Source organism: Amphibalanus amphitrite, unplaced genomic scaffold, assembly GCF_019059575.1.
Source record: "Amphibalanus amphitrite isolate SeventyFive unplaced genomic scaffold, NRLGWU_Aamphi_draft 000328F_arrow, whole genome shotgun sequence".
NCBI classification, from domain to species: domain Eukaryota; kingdom Metazoa; phylum Arthropoda; class Thecostraca; order Balanomorpha; family Balanidae; genus Amphibalanus; species Amphibalanus amphitrite.
The window spans coordinates 167,580-183,462 of record NW_024881823.1 but is presented as its reverse complement, the minus strand read 5'-3'; the positions used below and the strand labels follow the sequence as shown (position 1 = coordinate 183,462).

General features: G+C 51.8%; 2 protein-coding genes across 13 annotated transcripts in view; one reads left to right on the top strand and one right to left on the bottom strand.

The window, feature by feature from the left end:
- The window catches only part of LOC122388601 (acyl-CoA:lysophosphatidylglycerol acyltransferase 1-like), an 80,191-nt gene that overhangs the window by 15,388 nt on the left and 48,920 nt on the right, over positions 1-15,883 (bottom strand). The window contains exon 1 of one of the 4 annotated variants that reach the window (XM_043379794.1): positions 1,091-1,362. The exons of 1 other annotated variant lie outside the window; for it this stretch is intronic. The gene's annotated coding sequence lies outside the window, so the exon portion shown is untranslated. Of the gene's footprint in view, positions 1-774; positions 794-1,090; positions 1,363-15,883 lie in introns of those variants that run through there. 2 more of the 4 variants (XM_043379793.1, XM_043379795.1) reach the window with 2 other exon arrangements.
- On the top strand, positions 3,421-10,605 carry LOC122388603 (charged multivesicular body protein 2b-like). 9 transcript variants are annotated; one of them, XM_043379804.1, is made up of 7 exons: positions 3,421-3,496; positions 4,460-4,536; positions 4,980-5,071; positions 5,289-5,405; positions 5,795-5,975; positions 6,217-6,323; positions 9,484-10,605. In XM_043379804.1, exons 2-7 carry the CDS (start codon positions 4,503-4,505, stop codon positions 9,586-9,588), a joined length of 636 nt encoding a protein of 211 aa, XP_043235739.1. In that variant the 5' UTR covers positions 3,421-3,496; positions 4,460-4,502; the 3' UTR covers positions 9,589-10,605. The 9 variants fall into 9 exon arrangements, with proteins under 9 accessions (XP_043235739.1, XP_043235734.1, XP_043235735.1 ...); XM_043379799.1 differs by having other exon boundaries at positions 3,435-3,648; XM_043379800.1 differs by having other exon boundaries at positions 3,471-3,625.

The following is a 15,883-nucleotide window of genomic DNA, read 5'->3' as shown; positions in this document are numbered from 1 at the left end:
CATGTTTGCCATGTAGGTATATCAATGCCACAACAGATATTGTAGGTTGTAGGTTGGCTGGTTGCGTTGTTGGTTGGTTGGTTGGTTGTAGGTAAGATAAGGTCAGGTTAGATTATGTTTTGTTTTATACTAACTGTGAAAAGACATTTGTGATGCTCTTGGGAGTTGGGACATGGCATATTTCATATACACCAATCCTGGATTACCTACCTATTTATTCTTCCTAAATCCTAAGCATGCCAGTACTTATTGAAAATTGATGGTAAGGACTTCTTAGCAAATTTCCAAATAAGACCAGTAGCAAACAAGCAAAAACATTTTTTTTCAAATATCACTGTCATATGAAAATATTCCCCCCTCCCCCACCCAAAACCCCGATTCCCCACATTTCCCATAGTGTGTTGGGCTAAAAAAGGGTACTATGTTTTAGCGTAGATGTTTCGCAACAGCTGACTGCAGGTTCTCACGACAGCTGACATGTTGAAAACAAACTGTGGCTGGAAATCATGGCGAGATCACAGTAAATTTGTTATAGCTGGAAATTATTGGTCAGATTAACTGCATGACACCGTATTGTTACTAAACACGAGTTTCTCTATAGAATGATGTCTATATTATAGGAATTAACATGTCTGAACCAGGACAGGTGGACAATATGACCACACTTTTCATTTTGGAATTTGCAATATTATTTCATTCAACGCTAGGAATAGCGCTGCATGAAGTCAATGCAGCAAATGCAAGCTCAGGCTAGACTCGCAAGTCGCAACAGACCCTATGTAATGTAAACGCGGCTATACTCTGCTCCATTCCCAGCTTGTGGCCGAAGTGCCTTGCTGAAAGCATCCATTTTGATTTCTGTATATACAGCTCTTACTTCAAATCAACATTCAAAGATGCAAAATTGTGAACAGAGGAGCAATATGCCGAAGGAACTCCGACCACAAGCTTGATATGGGGCAGGGAACAGAGTATAATCCCCAAATTATCTCGCCAAATCCCACACCAAAACTGTAAGGCTTACGACTGCCGGCTACGTTGTAGCCACTAGCCATGTGGTCCGGGTGGCCACCATGTAGCGGTAACTTACCTTACTTACGAGTTACGACGAATCCACTTACGATTTACGCCTTACGATATACGATGCAAGCTTGATTACAATAAACGGGTTAACCCATCTGTATTTAGGGCCTTGACTACAATCTAAAGAAAACAGCAAGCCAAAAAATGAGCAAGCTGAAGCCGCAGACCTATCGGTAAACAACAAGCAAAACAACAAGCATATTTTTTGGAAAAAGATGATATTTATTGGCTATATATGATTATCAGCTCTTGTCACTATTTTTACTTTCTTATGACTATAACGTTTATAACATTCCCAAATATAGGTTTACTAAATATCACTTTCTAGCTGGTTCGCTTCTAGACAAAAACTGTTAATTACCTGTATTGTATTTATTATAAATCCGTTCACAATCGATTTAGTTCTTAAGATCTGATTCCAGTAAAATTATATTTTTTTTACATTTAGTGCTATCTGCAGTGTCTGGTGCTGTCTACGAAAAATAGATTCTGATTGCTCAATGCTATTTGTACATTCCACGAGCATAGGACATCTTTTTCATTGCTGCTTTATTATTCGCTCATCAACCCATTTGGTATTTACACAGGCCACTTGTTATTGAAAAAATACTTGAAAATTTTGAAGATTTTCAATTGCTGCTTTGCATCAAACATATTTAGTGATATTTGAGACATATAGGAAATGCACAGGAATAGGCGTATGTGACGCAGATGTTACGAAAAATGACTCAGCTTTGTTTACTGAGTCGCTTGCTGAGTCAGAACCAGGGGGGTACGCTCCGGCTGTTTAGCATAACAAAAAATGGTGACAGACGTTTGTGGAGGATTGTCGACGAACTCTTGTTCCGCGAGCAGTACTTACACGCTAGCGGAAAATTCACCAATCAGCGCTCGGCAGTACTCGACGTTGATTGGTCCGACGCTCGTGACGAAATTGCGGGGGACCGCAGTTATTCTCTATGGACCCGAATAGGCTTTTGGATTTCGGAGGAGTTTTTTTAAAATTATATGCTGTTTGGAGCTGTTTTCGAGTTGAAATATATTTCTTATGACTGTTAGCTATATAATGACACCATAAAATCATGATTTTAATAAATATTACCGATGTAATATCGGCCGAAAAGACATGCTGTCATGGCACGGACTGCCGTGCGGCTGATGTGGGGCCCCTAGTGCCAGCGTATGGTAATAATGGGTTGACGAAGGGTTATTGGAGAAACTTAGAGCCCCATCAGCATTCAGTATAGGGTCATCAGAGGCCGGGAATGTCCATCAGGGGTCTGAGTAGGCCTGTCATAGGGGCATACATGACACATCATGGCCCATGGGTCAATGTAGATCCATTAGGGGCCGTTGAAGGGCCATCATTGTTCAGCGTGGGCTCGCAATTACCTCTGATGGGCATATGCCGTGCCCCGATGGACTAACGCTGGCCCCTGATGAACCATCACCAGCCCCTGATAGGTCTACAAAGCCCCCTGCTGGGTCCAAATTGGTCACTGATATGCCCAAATGGGCCACTGAGAAACCCGTACAACATCCCCTGACTGCACCTGCTGGACCAATGCCGTCCCCTCATGGGCCCACCACAGCTCTTGAATGACCTTTTCAAGTCCCCTGAAGTGCCTTTATTGGCCTAAATGGCCCCTGATTGACTTATGTGGTCCCTATTGGTCCTATATGGCCTCCATGAGCCCTCAACGCCCCTAGACAGCCTTACCTTATATTCCAATGGGCCCTGTTGGGTCAGCACCGGCCCCTGATAGGCTTGCACTGGACCCACCGGGCCTATACCGACCCATGAAGGGCCTATGTCGAGCCCTCATGGACCTCCGATGATCACACGCCGACATGTGTGGCCCCATCAGCAGTGGTCCGTCTATCCCATGTACTTACGGTCTTTTTGGCCGATGTGACACCGGTAGTATATAGAAATGTTATGATTAAATGTCGTTATTACACAGTCAAAAGTCACAGAAAGAATATCCAAGCTCAAAAATGGCCTCAAACCCAACAAAAACTGGTATAAATCCCCTTCAAAAGCCGTAAGTCTATTAAACGCCATAGGGGAATAGCTACAGTCCCCCGCAATTTCGTCACGAGCATCGGGCCAATCAGCGTCGAGTATTGCCGAACGCCGATTGGTCAATTTCCGCTAGCCTGTAAATGCTGCTTGCGGATATAGTTTTGAACAAGTGAGGGTCGCGGCTACTAATTATCGCTTGTCACCACTTTTTCGTCGGGAACGTTCTACCAGAGGGCTGTTCACGGACCCTGTGTGCGGTCGGACCGCACACAGCCTCCAAGCTCCGCCCACTGCGTCCCTACGTCAGCCTTGCGTCACCGCACACAGCGACCGCTGTGGCCGGTCGGGACTGGCCACAGCGGACCGTCCACCGCACGCAGCCGTGACGTCAGAGCCGCCTACCCATCCCCTACCCCCACGCCTGCTGGACGTACCGCACACACCGCACGCAGCAGTGTGCGGTGCCCGTGAACACCCCTCTGGTTTATATAGCCTTGGTCAGAACTCAGAGTCGGAGTGAGTCAGAGTTGGGTTGTAAGGTGTGCGTTCGATGCGTCGTGTCAATATCGTGTGAAATTTGGTGTCTTGATTGTTTTTGTCACTGTTATAACTAAGTCCCACAAGGCTAAAAACGTTAGACTTATCCAAAACCCTATTGCTATGCGGGGTCACGTTTCCCATATGTCTCGGTTTACGTGGATGACCCCTGGAAGCGGTGCAGTGCAGCATCCAAATATTCGCGGACAACACCAAGAACTACTGACCTCTCAGCGGCCCTACAGACCCAGACTGGAAAAAATACATGTTATGCCGGATATGTCCGGCATAATGGCTGGATTGCGCCGAAAATTTCCACGCACGTCTGGCATAACTTCACATGCGCCGAATTCTCTTTACACGGAGGCGTTGATCTGGATCATGAACTATTTGTTTCACCAGCTGCCACTTGCCCCACCCGAGGACACCATGAAAGCTGCGGAAGCCCAGAGCTGAAACCAGGACTAGAAGACTCGCCTTTGGGGTCATGGTCGTAACGACTGGAACAGCCTACCGGCATCACTGGTCACACTCAAAACAAAGCTCGATGCTCACTGAACTCACCTTTGCTATCCATACAATCCACTCAAACGACTGAAGCAGAGTCCCTGATTTGGAACTCGATAAAGTAAGAATCCTAAACTCTGAAGGCCGAGTGACCTTCTAAATTCTCGTACATCGTAAGTTGTACGGTGTTAGTTGTCAACAGAGTTAATTGTAATGTGGCCCTTCAATTGATTGCTGTTTCATGAAGATGGGCAGTGATGGATGATTGATGAGTCAGGATCAACTAACTTTATGTTTATTTTTCAGCAGCTGCAATATCACCTGTTACACAAAACCACAGCCCACAACAATGAGCTTATTTGGCAAGAAGTTGACTCCCAAAGGTAAGCGATGAAAGCGATCTTTTAATAAATTTTGTTCGAATGTTTGAATGGACGGATTAACAGAGCCCGAGCCTACGCTAAGCACAGCTTGTTGCGTAGACGACGACTGCTACCGCCGGCGCAATTCGGGGTAGGTAATGACTAATGGGTGATTTTAGGTGCCAAAGTTTGACGTGCCCATCAAAGCCGGACACGGCCTTTCCCACTCAAATGACTTCAACTGGCTGCGGCTGCTCCCACCAACCGCAGACCATCCCCGTCAGGAGTCTCATATATCGAGCGCTGGAGCGACTCGAACCCGGGCTCTCCCTACCGGGAGTCCAACGCTCCACCAACCGAGCTACGGGACAGAGCTCTGTTTTACCACACCCGACTCCTTAGTCACCCAGGCAGAATCGCATGTTTCATATTCTTCGACGATAACGGCCGTGATTTTGTTTCAGAGCAAATGCGTCAGAATGACCGCGCCCTGAGGAAGACGGAACGTGAGCTGGACAGGGACAGGCGTAAGCTCGAGCTGGAGGAGAAAAAACTGGTACGTCATCATTCGTTTGGTCACTTTTATTTGCTGTATTAATCAGGAATGCTTCACAAATACGTCCCAAACAAATGTTCCAGGAGAGCTGCTGGCAGGCATCTTTTATTATCCTGTTCTCTTAGTATGGACATCATTCGAGAGTTCAAGTGACAATTATTAATGGTTTTGTATATTAACACACTCGTCCTGACTCTTGTGTCTATATCATCAACAGGAAACTGAGATTCGTAAGAATGCCAAGGCCGGTAACAAGGAGGCGTGTGCGGTGCTGGCCAAGCAGCTGGTTCAGCTGAGAAAACAGAAGACGAGGAGCTACACAGCAGGGACCAGGGTTAGTCTTGACAGGTTACAGGGCTCAGGGCGCGTGACCGGTGTTAGAAATATAGGATTCATTGTAGATATAGGGCACTGAGTTTTCCCAGAATCAATGCAGGGAAGACAGCCGAGCGGCAAATGTTTCGTTGATTCTTGAGCCCGGCTGGGAAAGGTTGAGCAATAGATGTAGCAGCTAGTAAGTTCTTTAGGGGAGGGTGTTATGGGAGACCGCAAACTTGTAGATTCACTGATATTGCTAAAAAAGCTGAATCGTTGACGGACGCTGCGAACTTCGAGATGTGTCTTGGTCATTGGTCATGGGCCTCATGGCTGTAGAGACTAGAGCGCCACCTACCCGCCACCTACTCTTCTCCCCCTTTTCACCGTCACCCGCCCCTTCCCCAGATCCACGCCGTGTCGGCGCAGCAGAAGACGATGGGAGCCAACGCCAAGCTGGCTGGCGCCATGGCCACCACAACTCGCACCATGGGGCAGATGAACCGGGCCGTCAACCCGCAGCAGCTGGCCCAGACGATGCGCCAGTTCGAGCAGGAGAGCGCCAAAATGGGCATGTCGGAGGAGTTGGGTAAGTGTCGCAGAGAAGGGAAGTTTTTACTGGGGAGCATGGATACTGAAACAGAGAAATAAATTGATTTAGGCGACGAGCAAGTGTTGTGTTGTCTGTAGCTCACAATCGCGTCATAACGTGCTCTCCTTCGGTACCGCTTACTCTGCGATAGCAAACCGCGCTACGTCTGAAAACAGCTACCCCACACTGTCAGTTACTCTAATATCATCCCACTCTGATCTCTCCCTTTCCCATCCAGTGAACGACACCTTGGACGACCTGCTCACCGAGTCTGGTGATGAAGAAGAGAGCGACGCCGTGGTCAACAAGGTGCTCGACGAAATCGGCATCGAGATCTCCGACAAGGTGGGTCCGCGGCCCAGTCGGCCAGTCGGCAGGCATCCGCCCACGTCACACACTCCACTAACAATGTCACAGTTCCTCCGGGTGGTTGTTAATTGTTATCGTTTTGCTCTAAGATGCTTTGGTGGTGGCTTCGATACAAACTTTCTGGGTAGTAAGCGATACCAACATGGGATCACTGGTAACACTACAGGGTGTCCCGAAAGTTTTGCAACATCCGTTTTCCCATATGTTTTGTCTCTACCGCTAATATCAACGTTCCACTGGCAACCTTCCGCTTGTCCCGGGTAGACGGCGCGACAGCCCACCCGACCCAGCGGCGGTTATTGCCGCGGGGCACGGCTGACCCGTCTGGGGCGGCCGCCGTCTGACCTTAGGTCAGTCGCAGACATGAAGGTGGCCGGACGGGTAACGCGCAGAGAGGCGGTGCGCTCCCGCGCGATCGGGTTGCTGGAAGGTGGCGTGGCGCAGGGGGTTGTCGCAGAGAAGCTGGGCGTCGATCGGACCACTGTCTACCGGTGGTGGAAACGTTTTCGCGGACGGCAAACCGTTAGCCGACAAGAAACGTTCAGGCCGGCCGCGTGCCGTGTCCAACGTCGCCAGAATCGTCTGTGCCAAAGCTGCTGGCAAGCGTGGCCAAAGCGTCAGGAAATTGGCCACGCGGCTGACGCGAAAGGGTTACCCGGTGTCAAAGTCGGGTGTCCATCGGTTCATGACCCAGTCGAAGCATTTCCGGTCGTACAAAAGATCAAAACAGCCGAAAATGACAAGAAAACAGAAGCTTGCAAGATTGGAATTTTGCAAGAGGGTAAAAAATTGGGGCTTCGATGAGTTCAAGAACGTCATCTGGTCCGACGAGTCCATCTTCGAAATCCAGCACACGCCAAATCGGCAAAACGATCGAGTCTGGGCGAAATCTCGCGACGAAGTGCCCCCGGTTGAAACCATCAAGCACCCCGCGAAACTCATGGTGTGGGGCGGAATGACCGCACAGGGCCTGACTGAACTTCACGCGGTGCCAAAAAACCAGACTGTCAACACCGCATACTACGTTTCCGAGATTCTGGAGGGCTCACTTCTGCCGGCGGTCAACCGTAAGAGCAGCAATGGCGGTGTCACGGAGAAGAAAATCGTCGACCGGAGGTCAGAAGGAATTTTTATGCAAGATGGCGCACCAGCACACACCGCAAAGCGGACACAAGAATGGTGTGCGGAACACCTCCCAGGGTTTTGGGGTAAAGGGGAGTGGCCTGGCAACTCCCCCGACCTAAACCCGATAGAGAATGTGTGGGCAATCATGAAGGAGAGCCTCGACCAGCAGGAGCCCGCCACCAACCTGGGTCAGCTCGAGCGCCGGCTGAAGAAGGCCTGGAGAGACATCTCCGCGGACACACTGCGCCGCCTGGTGGCCAGCATGCCATCACGTGTCCAGAAGTGTGCCCGGCTTCGCGGTGACTATGTTGGTTGTTAAATAAAGCGGAAAGGACAACTCTGAAGTGTTTAATTTACAACGTTAAGGATGTTGCAAAACTTTCGGGACACCCTGTAGAGCGCCACCTACCCGCCACCTACTCGCCGCCCCTTTTCACCGTCACCCGCCTCTCCCCAGATCCACGCCGGAAGCCTTATTGCATTGTTAAGCACGTCGTTGTATATTTTATACATTACACAATGCCTATGCACATTGCACTGATGTTTTGCATTCATTGCACGCCCTTCCACTTGTCGCTCTAGTGATGGTATGGTATTTGCAACTTGTAACCAGTTAGTGGCTGCGCCTTGCTTTCTTCACATTGCTGAGGTATGCACAATGACCGCAACAATGACATTTATCCACGTTAGTCTACCTTCAACCGAGACTATGGCTGGTTTCTTCTTCTTGGAAGGTTGTATTGTAGTTTTGATCTTGTCGAACATAAAGCTACGGAAAAGAGCATGGTGATTAATGACAGTCATGGCGACAAAAAGAAAAGAACAGAAAAAGATACTTCTTTTATGTTTTGCTTTACCACACCTCTGTGAAGCAACGTTTTTCGTTACCGACAAATGTAACCCCGTTGGATGGGTGGCGGACGACTCTGTTGACTCGAACCGGTCTTCAGACTAGGGACGTTTGCGCCTGTCCGGCGGCGCCGTGGTGAGGTGTGGTCAGACCGATACGAACGCTCCTATGGCGGTGAGGATCAGAGGGGGCGCCGAGATGACACTGATATCACCTCACCACCGGCTTCCTCGTGTTGGAGCGTACCATTGGTCTCCGTGGGGCCGTATCGTTTCCTGTCGTGGTTATTGCGACATAAGTGTGTAACTGGCTGTAGAATGAGGTCAAAGTGTGGTGTCTGGTTGTGGGCACGGTTCCCGGTTTTTGGCTTTACTTTCTCGGGTCTTCTTAACTCACAAACTGTGGGATTAAGAAGACGTACTCTGAAAGCATTTGGCGAACATGATGCGACTCTGGTGACAACATATGACGTCAAACGATATTTTTCACCGATAAATTAATATGCTCGAAATAGCACCGTCTCGTAGCTTGGCAAGGCAGCCTCGACAATGAAGCAACAGGACATATGAATGTACGATTCTAATCCGGATAGTTGCACAAGTTGTACTTTTTTCGGTAAATGAAAATTGAAAACACATTATGGCCCGGTTCTTTCTTTACCTTGCGTGATTTCAGATTTACCCTTATTAGAACGGAGATAGATTTATTGATGCTGTGAACGCCTGGGGCTGACTGCATGCCTGGTTTTGTTGCCTGGTTTTGTGAAACATTTACTTATTTCATGGTGTTTTGTGCTGTGGCTTTTGTGCGTTCACGCACTGCGGGCTATGCACGTCCTGCTGCATGCATACAACGGTGCTGGGACGGAATCCCCTCAATGTTGCGGAGCACCGAAATGCAGGTTAGTTATCCTTGCCGCCATAGCTTTCCTTGTTTTGTTTGTTTTGGTTTGTATGTTATGTCTTGCTTTCAGTTTGATGGCCTTGGACGGGGACCAGTGATGTGGTTCAATGTGCTTTTTTTCGTTTTTTCTCGGAGTTGGTTTTCTCTTATCTAAATGACTGAAAGACGCTGTAAGCTCTCCTGTTTAATCGTTGTTTTGTCTCTCATGGTTGTCAGCTACGCGACTAGTCGTCCACTGTCACGTACTTTCTTCCTCAGATGCGTCTGGCTCCGTCTGCCGAGCGTGGTGCCATCGGCTCCAAGAGCTCTGCCGTGTCGGACAGCGACCTGGAGAGGCAGCTGGCCCAGCTGAAGACCTCCTAAGCGTCACTCACCGGTGACAGTGGATCAGACTGCCAGTCGATACCACTCAAATTGGGCCGACCGGTGAGGGAGTCCGTCTCGACCTTTGGTCGACTGACGAAGGAGTCGGCTTGTATGTCATGCGATTTTTTCTCAGAAGTAAGCGCCCTGCGCGTAGGCCTTTCCCATCGCGTCTTCTCCGCGGCGCTCGAGCACATCTCCACTTGCAGTCGCAACTGGCTGCGTCCCTGTGGAATATATGAATAACAGCATTGGTCGAACTGTGACAATCCAAGCGTTGACTGGGGTCGGCCTACAGTGGCGCCGCCGGCTCCTCGAGGAGGTTGGCGTTGGTATGCGAGCTACAGATGGCGACACGTGCGGCAGACGTTCCCAGCTGTGGTCATAGGCCTGTGCTGCGTGATCAAGTGATGACACCCACTGAATAGTGCGACTTGAACTTCGGTTGGGCTTTTTCAGCTGGCTGCTGAGATATAGGTTGTACTTAGACGTCGCTGACAGCTGATAGGGTCGGCTGTCGCACCTGCCTATATGTATGCCTGGGGTCGTCCTAGAGATACTGAGATGAGGGGTTAAATGAATGCGAATGATGACAATAACCAGGCTAATAATACCGACCACTGCAGTGATATGGTCCATGACGGCGTGGAGATGTGTCCTAGGTTAGACCGTTAGACTTTGGACTGGCTTGCCACCATCAGTTCGTAAAGAACCGTCGGTCCTGCTCCTCTCGATACCGTTTTCGACCGTTCCCACTGAGCACGTGGCTTTTTATTGTGGGCTGTGTTACACAATATTTGCACGGAGAGCGTAGTGTGTAGATCTATGATTCAGCGTGTATGAATCAGTCATTAACCACATATTGTGTTGTAATTAATTTTTGTGGTTGCACCCTTTGCGTTCACAAATTGAGGTAGAGTAGCACACGGCATATTGTATTGTCTCATGCTTGCTAGTTATATTCGTCTGATTTTGTGAATCAATGTTGCTGGTATATGAATACATATTTTTCCTCCATGCGTTTTCTTTGAGCCCGTAGAACATTGCGTCATGGTTTAAAAAAGTTTGTGGCGGGGCATCCTCTGAAACTCATGAACCGACCCAGAATGGATGATGAACAGCGCAACAAGGAGCGACAACCGGTGGTTGAAAGCTCATGATGTCAGGGGCGGATCCAGGAAAACTCCAAGGGGAGGGTCATGAATCGAAGTGGTGCCCCTACCTATACCCAAAATTAAAAACTCAACGGATTTCGTCCACTTCATTTTGGTGGTGCCCCCATTTTTAGTTTTTTTTTTATGTTTATTTTTTATTTTTAGTCAGTATCTTAACTCTTAGCCACAACCACATTTACCAATTGTAAGCAAGTATATATGAATGTGCTATGTGTATATATGTTGTGGACGCTGAGTAGTGAGTACTTACCAGGAACGTTATCAGGTAAGCAAATCGTTGTCAGTCCGACGAACTTGACCCTGGCGTCTAAAGGGTCTGTCCTTGACACTTCAGGCTTGTCAGGGGCACCAAAGTCCTTCCGGGGACACCACAAACCTGTCAGGGGCACCTACGGCCTTGTAGGGGCGCCACAGGCCCGCCAGGGGCACCACAGGCCTGCCAGGAAGCGGGGGCACCACAGGTCTAGCAAGTATACACGACAGGCCTGTCAGGGGCACAACGGGCCTGTTGGGCCCATGAGCACCCCTAGGGGCAGGGGCACCACAGTCCTTCCAGGGGCACCGCAGGCCTGTGAGGGGCACCAGCGGCCTAGCAGGGGCACCAGTCAACACAGGCCTGCCAGGGGCACCACAGACCTGCCAGGGGCACCAGAGGCCTGCCAGGAGCACCACCGACCTCGCAGGGGTAACTTGGGCATGTCAGGGCCCAGGGACACCACGGGCCTGTCGAGAGGCACTTCAGGGTTTTCAGGGGCACCATAGTCCTCTCCGGGCGCAGGGGTAGCAGGGGCACCAGAGGCCTGCCAGGGGCACTACAGGCCTAGCAAGGGCACCACTGGTCTATCAGGGGCACCACGAGCCTGTCATAGCCAGGCATCTCAGGCTTGTCAAGGCCCAGGGGCACCACAGGTCTGTGAGGGGCACCAGCGACCTAGCAGGGGCACCAGTCAACACAGGTCTGCCAGGGGCGCCACAGACCTGCCAGGGGCACCACAGACCTGCCAGGGGCACCAGAGGTCTGCCAGGGGCACCACCGGCCTCGCAGGGGCACCTTGGGCCTGTCAGGGGCACCACCGGCCTGCCGAGGGGCACTTCAGACTTTTCAGGGGCACCAGTCCTCTCCGGGCGCAGGGGTACCAGCGGCCTAGCAAGGGTACCAGAGGCCTGCCAGGGGCACCAGCGGCCTAGCAAGGGCACCAGAGGCCTGCCAGGGGCACCACAGGCCTAACAAGGGCACCACGTGCCTGTCAGGGGCACCTCAGGCTTGTCAGGGCCCAGGGACACCACAGTCCTTCCAAGGGCACCGCAAGCCTGTCAGGGGCACCAGAGGCCTGCCAGGGGCACCACAGGCCTAGCAAGGGCACCACTGGCCTGTCAGGGGCACCTCAGGCTTGTCAGGGCCCAGGGGCACCACAGTCCTTCCAGGGGCATTACAAGCCTGTCAGGGGCACCAGAGGCCTAGCAAGGGCACCACAGGCCTGCCATGGACACCACAGGCCTGCCAGGGGCACCACCGGCCTTGCAGGGGCGCCTCAGGCCTGTCAGGGGCACCACGTGCCTGCCGGGGACACTTCAGGCTTGTCAGGGGCGTTACAGTCCTGTCAGGGCCCAGGGGCACCAGGCCGGTGTGGTGTCCCTGCTAGGCCTGTGGTGCCCCTGGCGGTCCTGTGGTGCCCCTGTCAGGACTGTGATACCCCTGATAGGCCGGTGGTGCCCCTGGCAGGTCGTTGGGCCCCCGGGCCTCAAGGGGGGGGGCATGACCCATGTGACCCCCCCCCCTTGGATCCGCCACTGCATGATGTGTCAAGTTTTGGCTTATTTTCCGCTAATTTGAATCGATACGAGCTACTCAAGCACCTACCAAACTTTCACGCAATATGAAGTGCATCGCGCTCGCGAAGCAAACACATCGGTATTCATCTCGAACTGGTCAGCTCGCTTTCCTAATTTTCAATTGATTAAAAAAATATATCAACGTTTAATTGATTTTGCATGCCTATTGCCTAGCCTATCAACAAAGTTGCCAACATATTACAGAAGGTAAATGACGTCTAACCAAATTTAATTTTGCGTGCGTTATCTTGTGGATGTCTGGTGAGGAAGAACACTGGACCTCATGCATCACTTCAGTAGATACACGCATCACGTGGGCCCATCGTCATCTCCTAAAATATCGCTGTAGCGTGTTTCGACCATTCTTTTTCGTCCCGCTCCCGTCGACAATTGTTCCTACATTAGCATTTCTCGGTCGTTAGCGATAACATAGCCTCACGTCTGGCGCCTGTCCCCAATTATCACGACACCCGTCCGTGCCCCAGAACAAACGTTCGCACCCGGGCGCGGCCTACCTCCTCTTCACGGCCCTGATTCACCGGGAAATGGCTCTTCACTCACCACAGACGGGCACAAAAACCCACCCGCCGCCGAGACAATGTCATTCCATTGGCGTGCGCGGAAAGGACTCTTGCCCTCTTCAGCGCTAACGGCTCGCGTGACAATTTATTTAACGCCGGACCGCGCGACAATTTATCCGAGTTTGTGGGCGGGAATAGGCGAGGAACCGACGCCAGTCGCGGTGGCAGCGGCGCGCGGGCGGCGGCGGACCACCGGCGGTCTCCCTGACCGCCCAGACCGCTCGGACCACCCGGACCAAGGAGACCGCCCAGACCAGAGGTCAGGGTAGCGTCCAGACCACCGCGCCACCGGCCGTCAGCGTCTCCGCCGCCCACGTACGGTCGTGTATTAGGGAGAGACGTAGGAGAGACGTTGAATCGCCTCCACCCATAATTTTGTCCCACACACGTAACCCGGCCAGGGTCCCGTTTTTCTTATCGTTGATCTGGAAGCGTTTCCTAGAAAGGGTGATTTCAATTAGGAAAGTGTTGCAGATATTTTCTCGCTACATTGGACGTCAGTGCCACACAAATTTACCTTTGTAAGGACACTGTGCTGCTAAAAAAGTTTGAATCGAGTACCAATCTACCGCGGGTTTTGTACTGACCAATGCCTATCTTCATGATCATTGGCGTGCACTGTTATTTGCAAGCTTCAAATACACCGAACTTTGGGGGTGGGACTCTTTCAGGGACACTTTTTACCTTGTGTTGCGTTATGCATGCGCGATGTCGTTCCTACTTAAAGCCGAACAAATTTCATTGGCCAGATATGACGTGTTCCATCACACAAAGTCGAACCGTCAAGGCCGGTTCATGTCAGACAGTGACGCATAGAATGGCGATACGTTTCGCCATATTCGTCCAGCGTCGCGTCGATTCTCCTTGAGCCGTCATCGCTCGCAGACCCCTGTCGCCCGCTCGGCGCAGGGCGACCTGTCGACTCCGGCGCCGTCGGGCCGATCAAAAGGTAGGCGTGGGTGGCCGCCGGCGCACCACGCCGCCTCTCTATTGATCTGTCGGTCAACCGATCTAATCCAGCACCGCCACGCTAATCACTACCCCCTAACGACCGTCAAATCGCCGCACTGGCTGCAGTACTTACTGGAACACTAGAGAGCGGGCCGGCGCCGCGGGCGGGTGAGAAGTGCGGCTCGTTTGCCACCGCTCGCCGGCGACGGCCCCGGGCGGCGGCGGCCGTGGGTGTTCCTGTGGTATCATACGGAGACACAAATCATCGGTAATCTGCAGAGAGCCTTTGTTGGCGGCCGCCGGGGCGTTTGTCGGTGCCTCAGGCTGGCGCCCTGTGAGATGTACCGCACCTCACACGCAGATAATATTAGTACCCACTTGCCGGCGTGTGTTGAAACGACGCCGCGGTGCACGGTTCAACGTTGGCGGTCGTGCATGGGCGTCGCTTGGTGCAGAGGATGGGTGAGACCTATTCAGAGCCTTTTGTTAAATGTGTTAATTAATCCTCACGGCGATATTGGTTTCACCTTTGTTTAGCGGTGGAAGTGTTACACGCATTCACAACGAGATGTGTACCCACCTATTTTCGACATTGTAAAATGCCTGTCATAGTGCGTCGAGGTTGAGCTACAGCCCCGCTTCATGCAGCTGTTCTCAGGGCACTTAGCGTCGTTAATCCATCATCCTGGATATTTAAACCCTACAGTAGCATAAACGGGAACTAATCAAGCATGCACCCTCCGCTTTCTGATACTCGTAAAAGTACCTCTGGAAGATAATCCACCATGAGGGCTGAGGCTGTTACTTATCCCTAACTGATGCCCTGCTGTACCAACGAGGGTCCCGTCCCCTGACCGCCCCCCCCCCCCACACACACACACACTGGCGCGCGCGTCGACATTACCGTCAGTAGGCTCGGCGGCGCCTGTGGGACCCTCAGCGGCGCCGGGCCGCGCGTCGGCCCGCTTTGTTGGCCACCTCACCCGCTGTGCGACCGCATTCTTTGGAACCGACGGTGGGGAGCGCTGCCGTCCGCTCAAGAGGCAGCGGGAGTGATCAAAGAGGCTCGCCTGCCCGGCGCCCGGATGGCCGCCCGATCGGCAGGGCAGTGACTGGTCTGTCTGTGGGACTGTGTGTGCTAAATTGGGGAAAGTTGGATGAATAAGACAGGTGGCAAATGGCCACAGAAGTTTTGGCGGACGGCGCGGCTCTTGGCGCCGGCAAACGGTGCGCTGAATGTACCATGCGTCGAACGGCGCCTTGAGAAGTGCCTGTAATGTGTTATGCGATGAATCGCGCTATATCGGCCAGTTTAAAGTCAGTTTAAACTGTCATTATTACAGTTAAAAAGAGTGAATCGTTGGTGAATCGCGGTTGGTCACTGGCTGAATCACGACAGCGCGTTGAATCACGGGGACGCGCGGACCAGCCCTTGTTCCGGGATCGTTCGTCCCTACATCTGTGGTCTGGAGTTCGTTTCTGTTCTCCCCGGGGTCTGTCCCGTCTGTCCCGTTCCACCGTGGGTAGGTAAACGGCCCCTAGTTAATAGCCCCTTGTAGTTTGCGGCAATTCCAACTAAATGACCCCAACCTGGATGACGCACCTGCTCCCAAAACGGAGGGCTATTCTCGTCAAAAGCGACATTTTAACTCGATTAATGGCGATGAGGTGTTCAATCGACACCCCGCGGTGGTTCTGGCCGGCCGGGTCCGTTCTGTCTGAGACGACCACCCGGCGGGCGGCCGGCACCCTCTG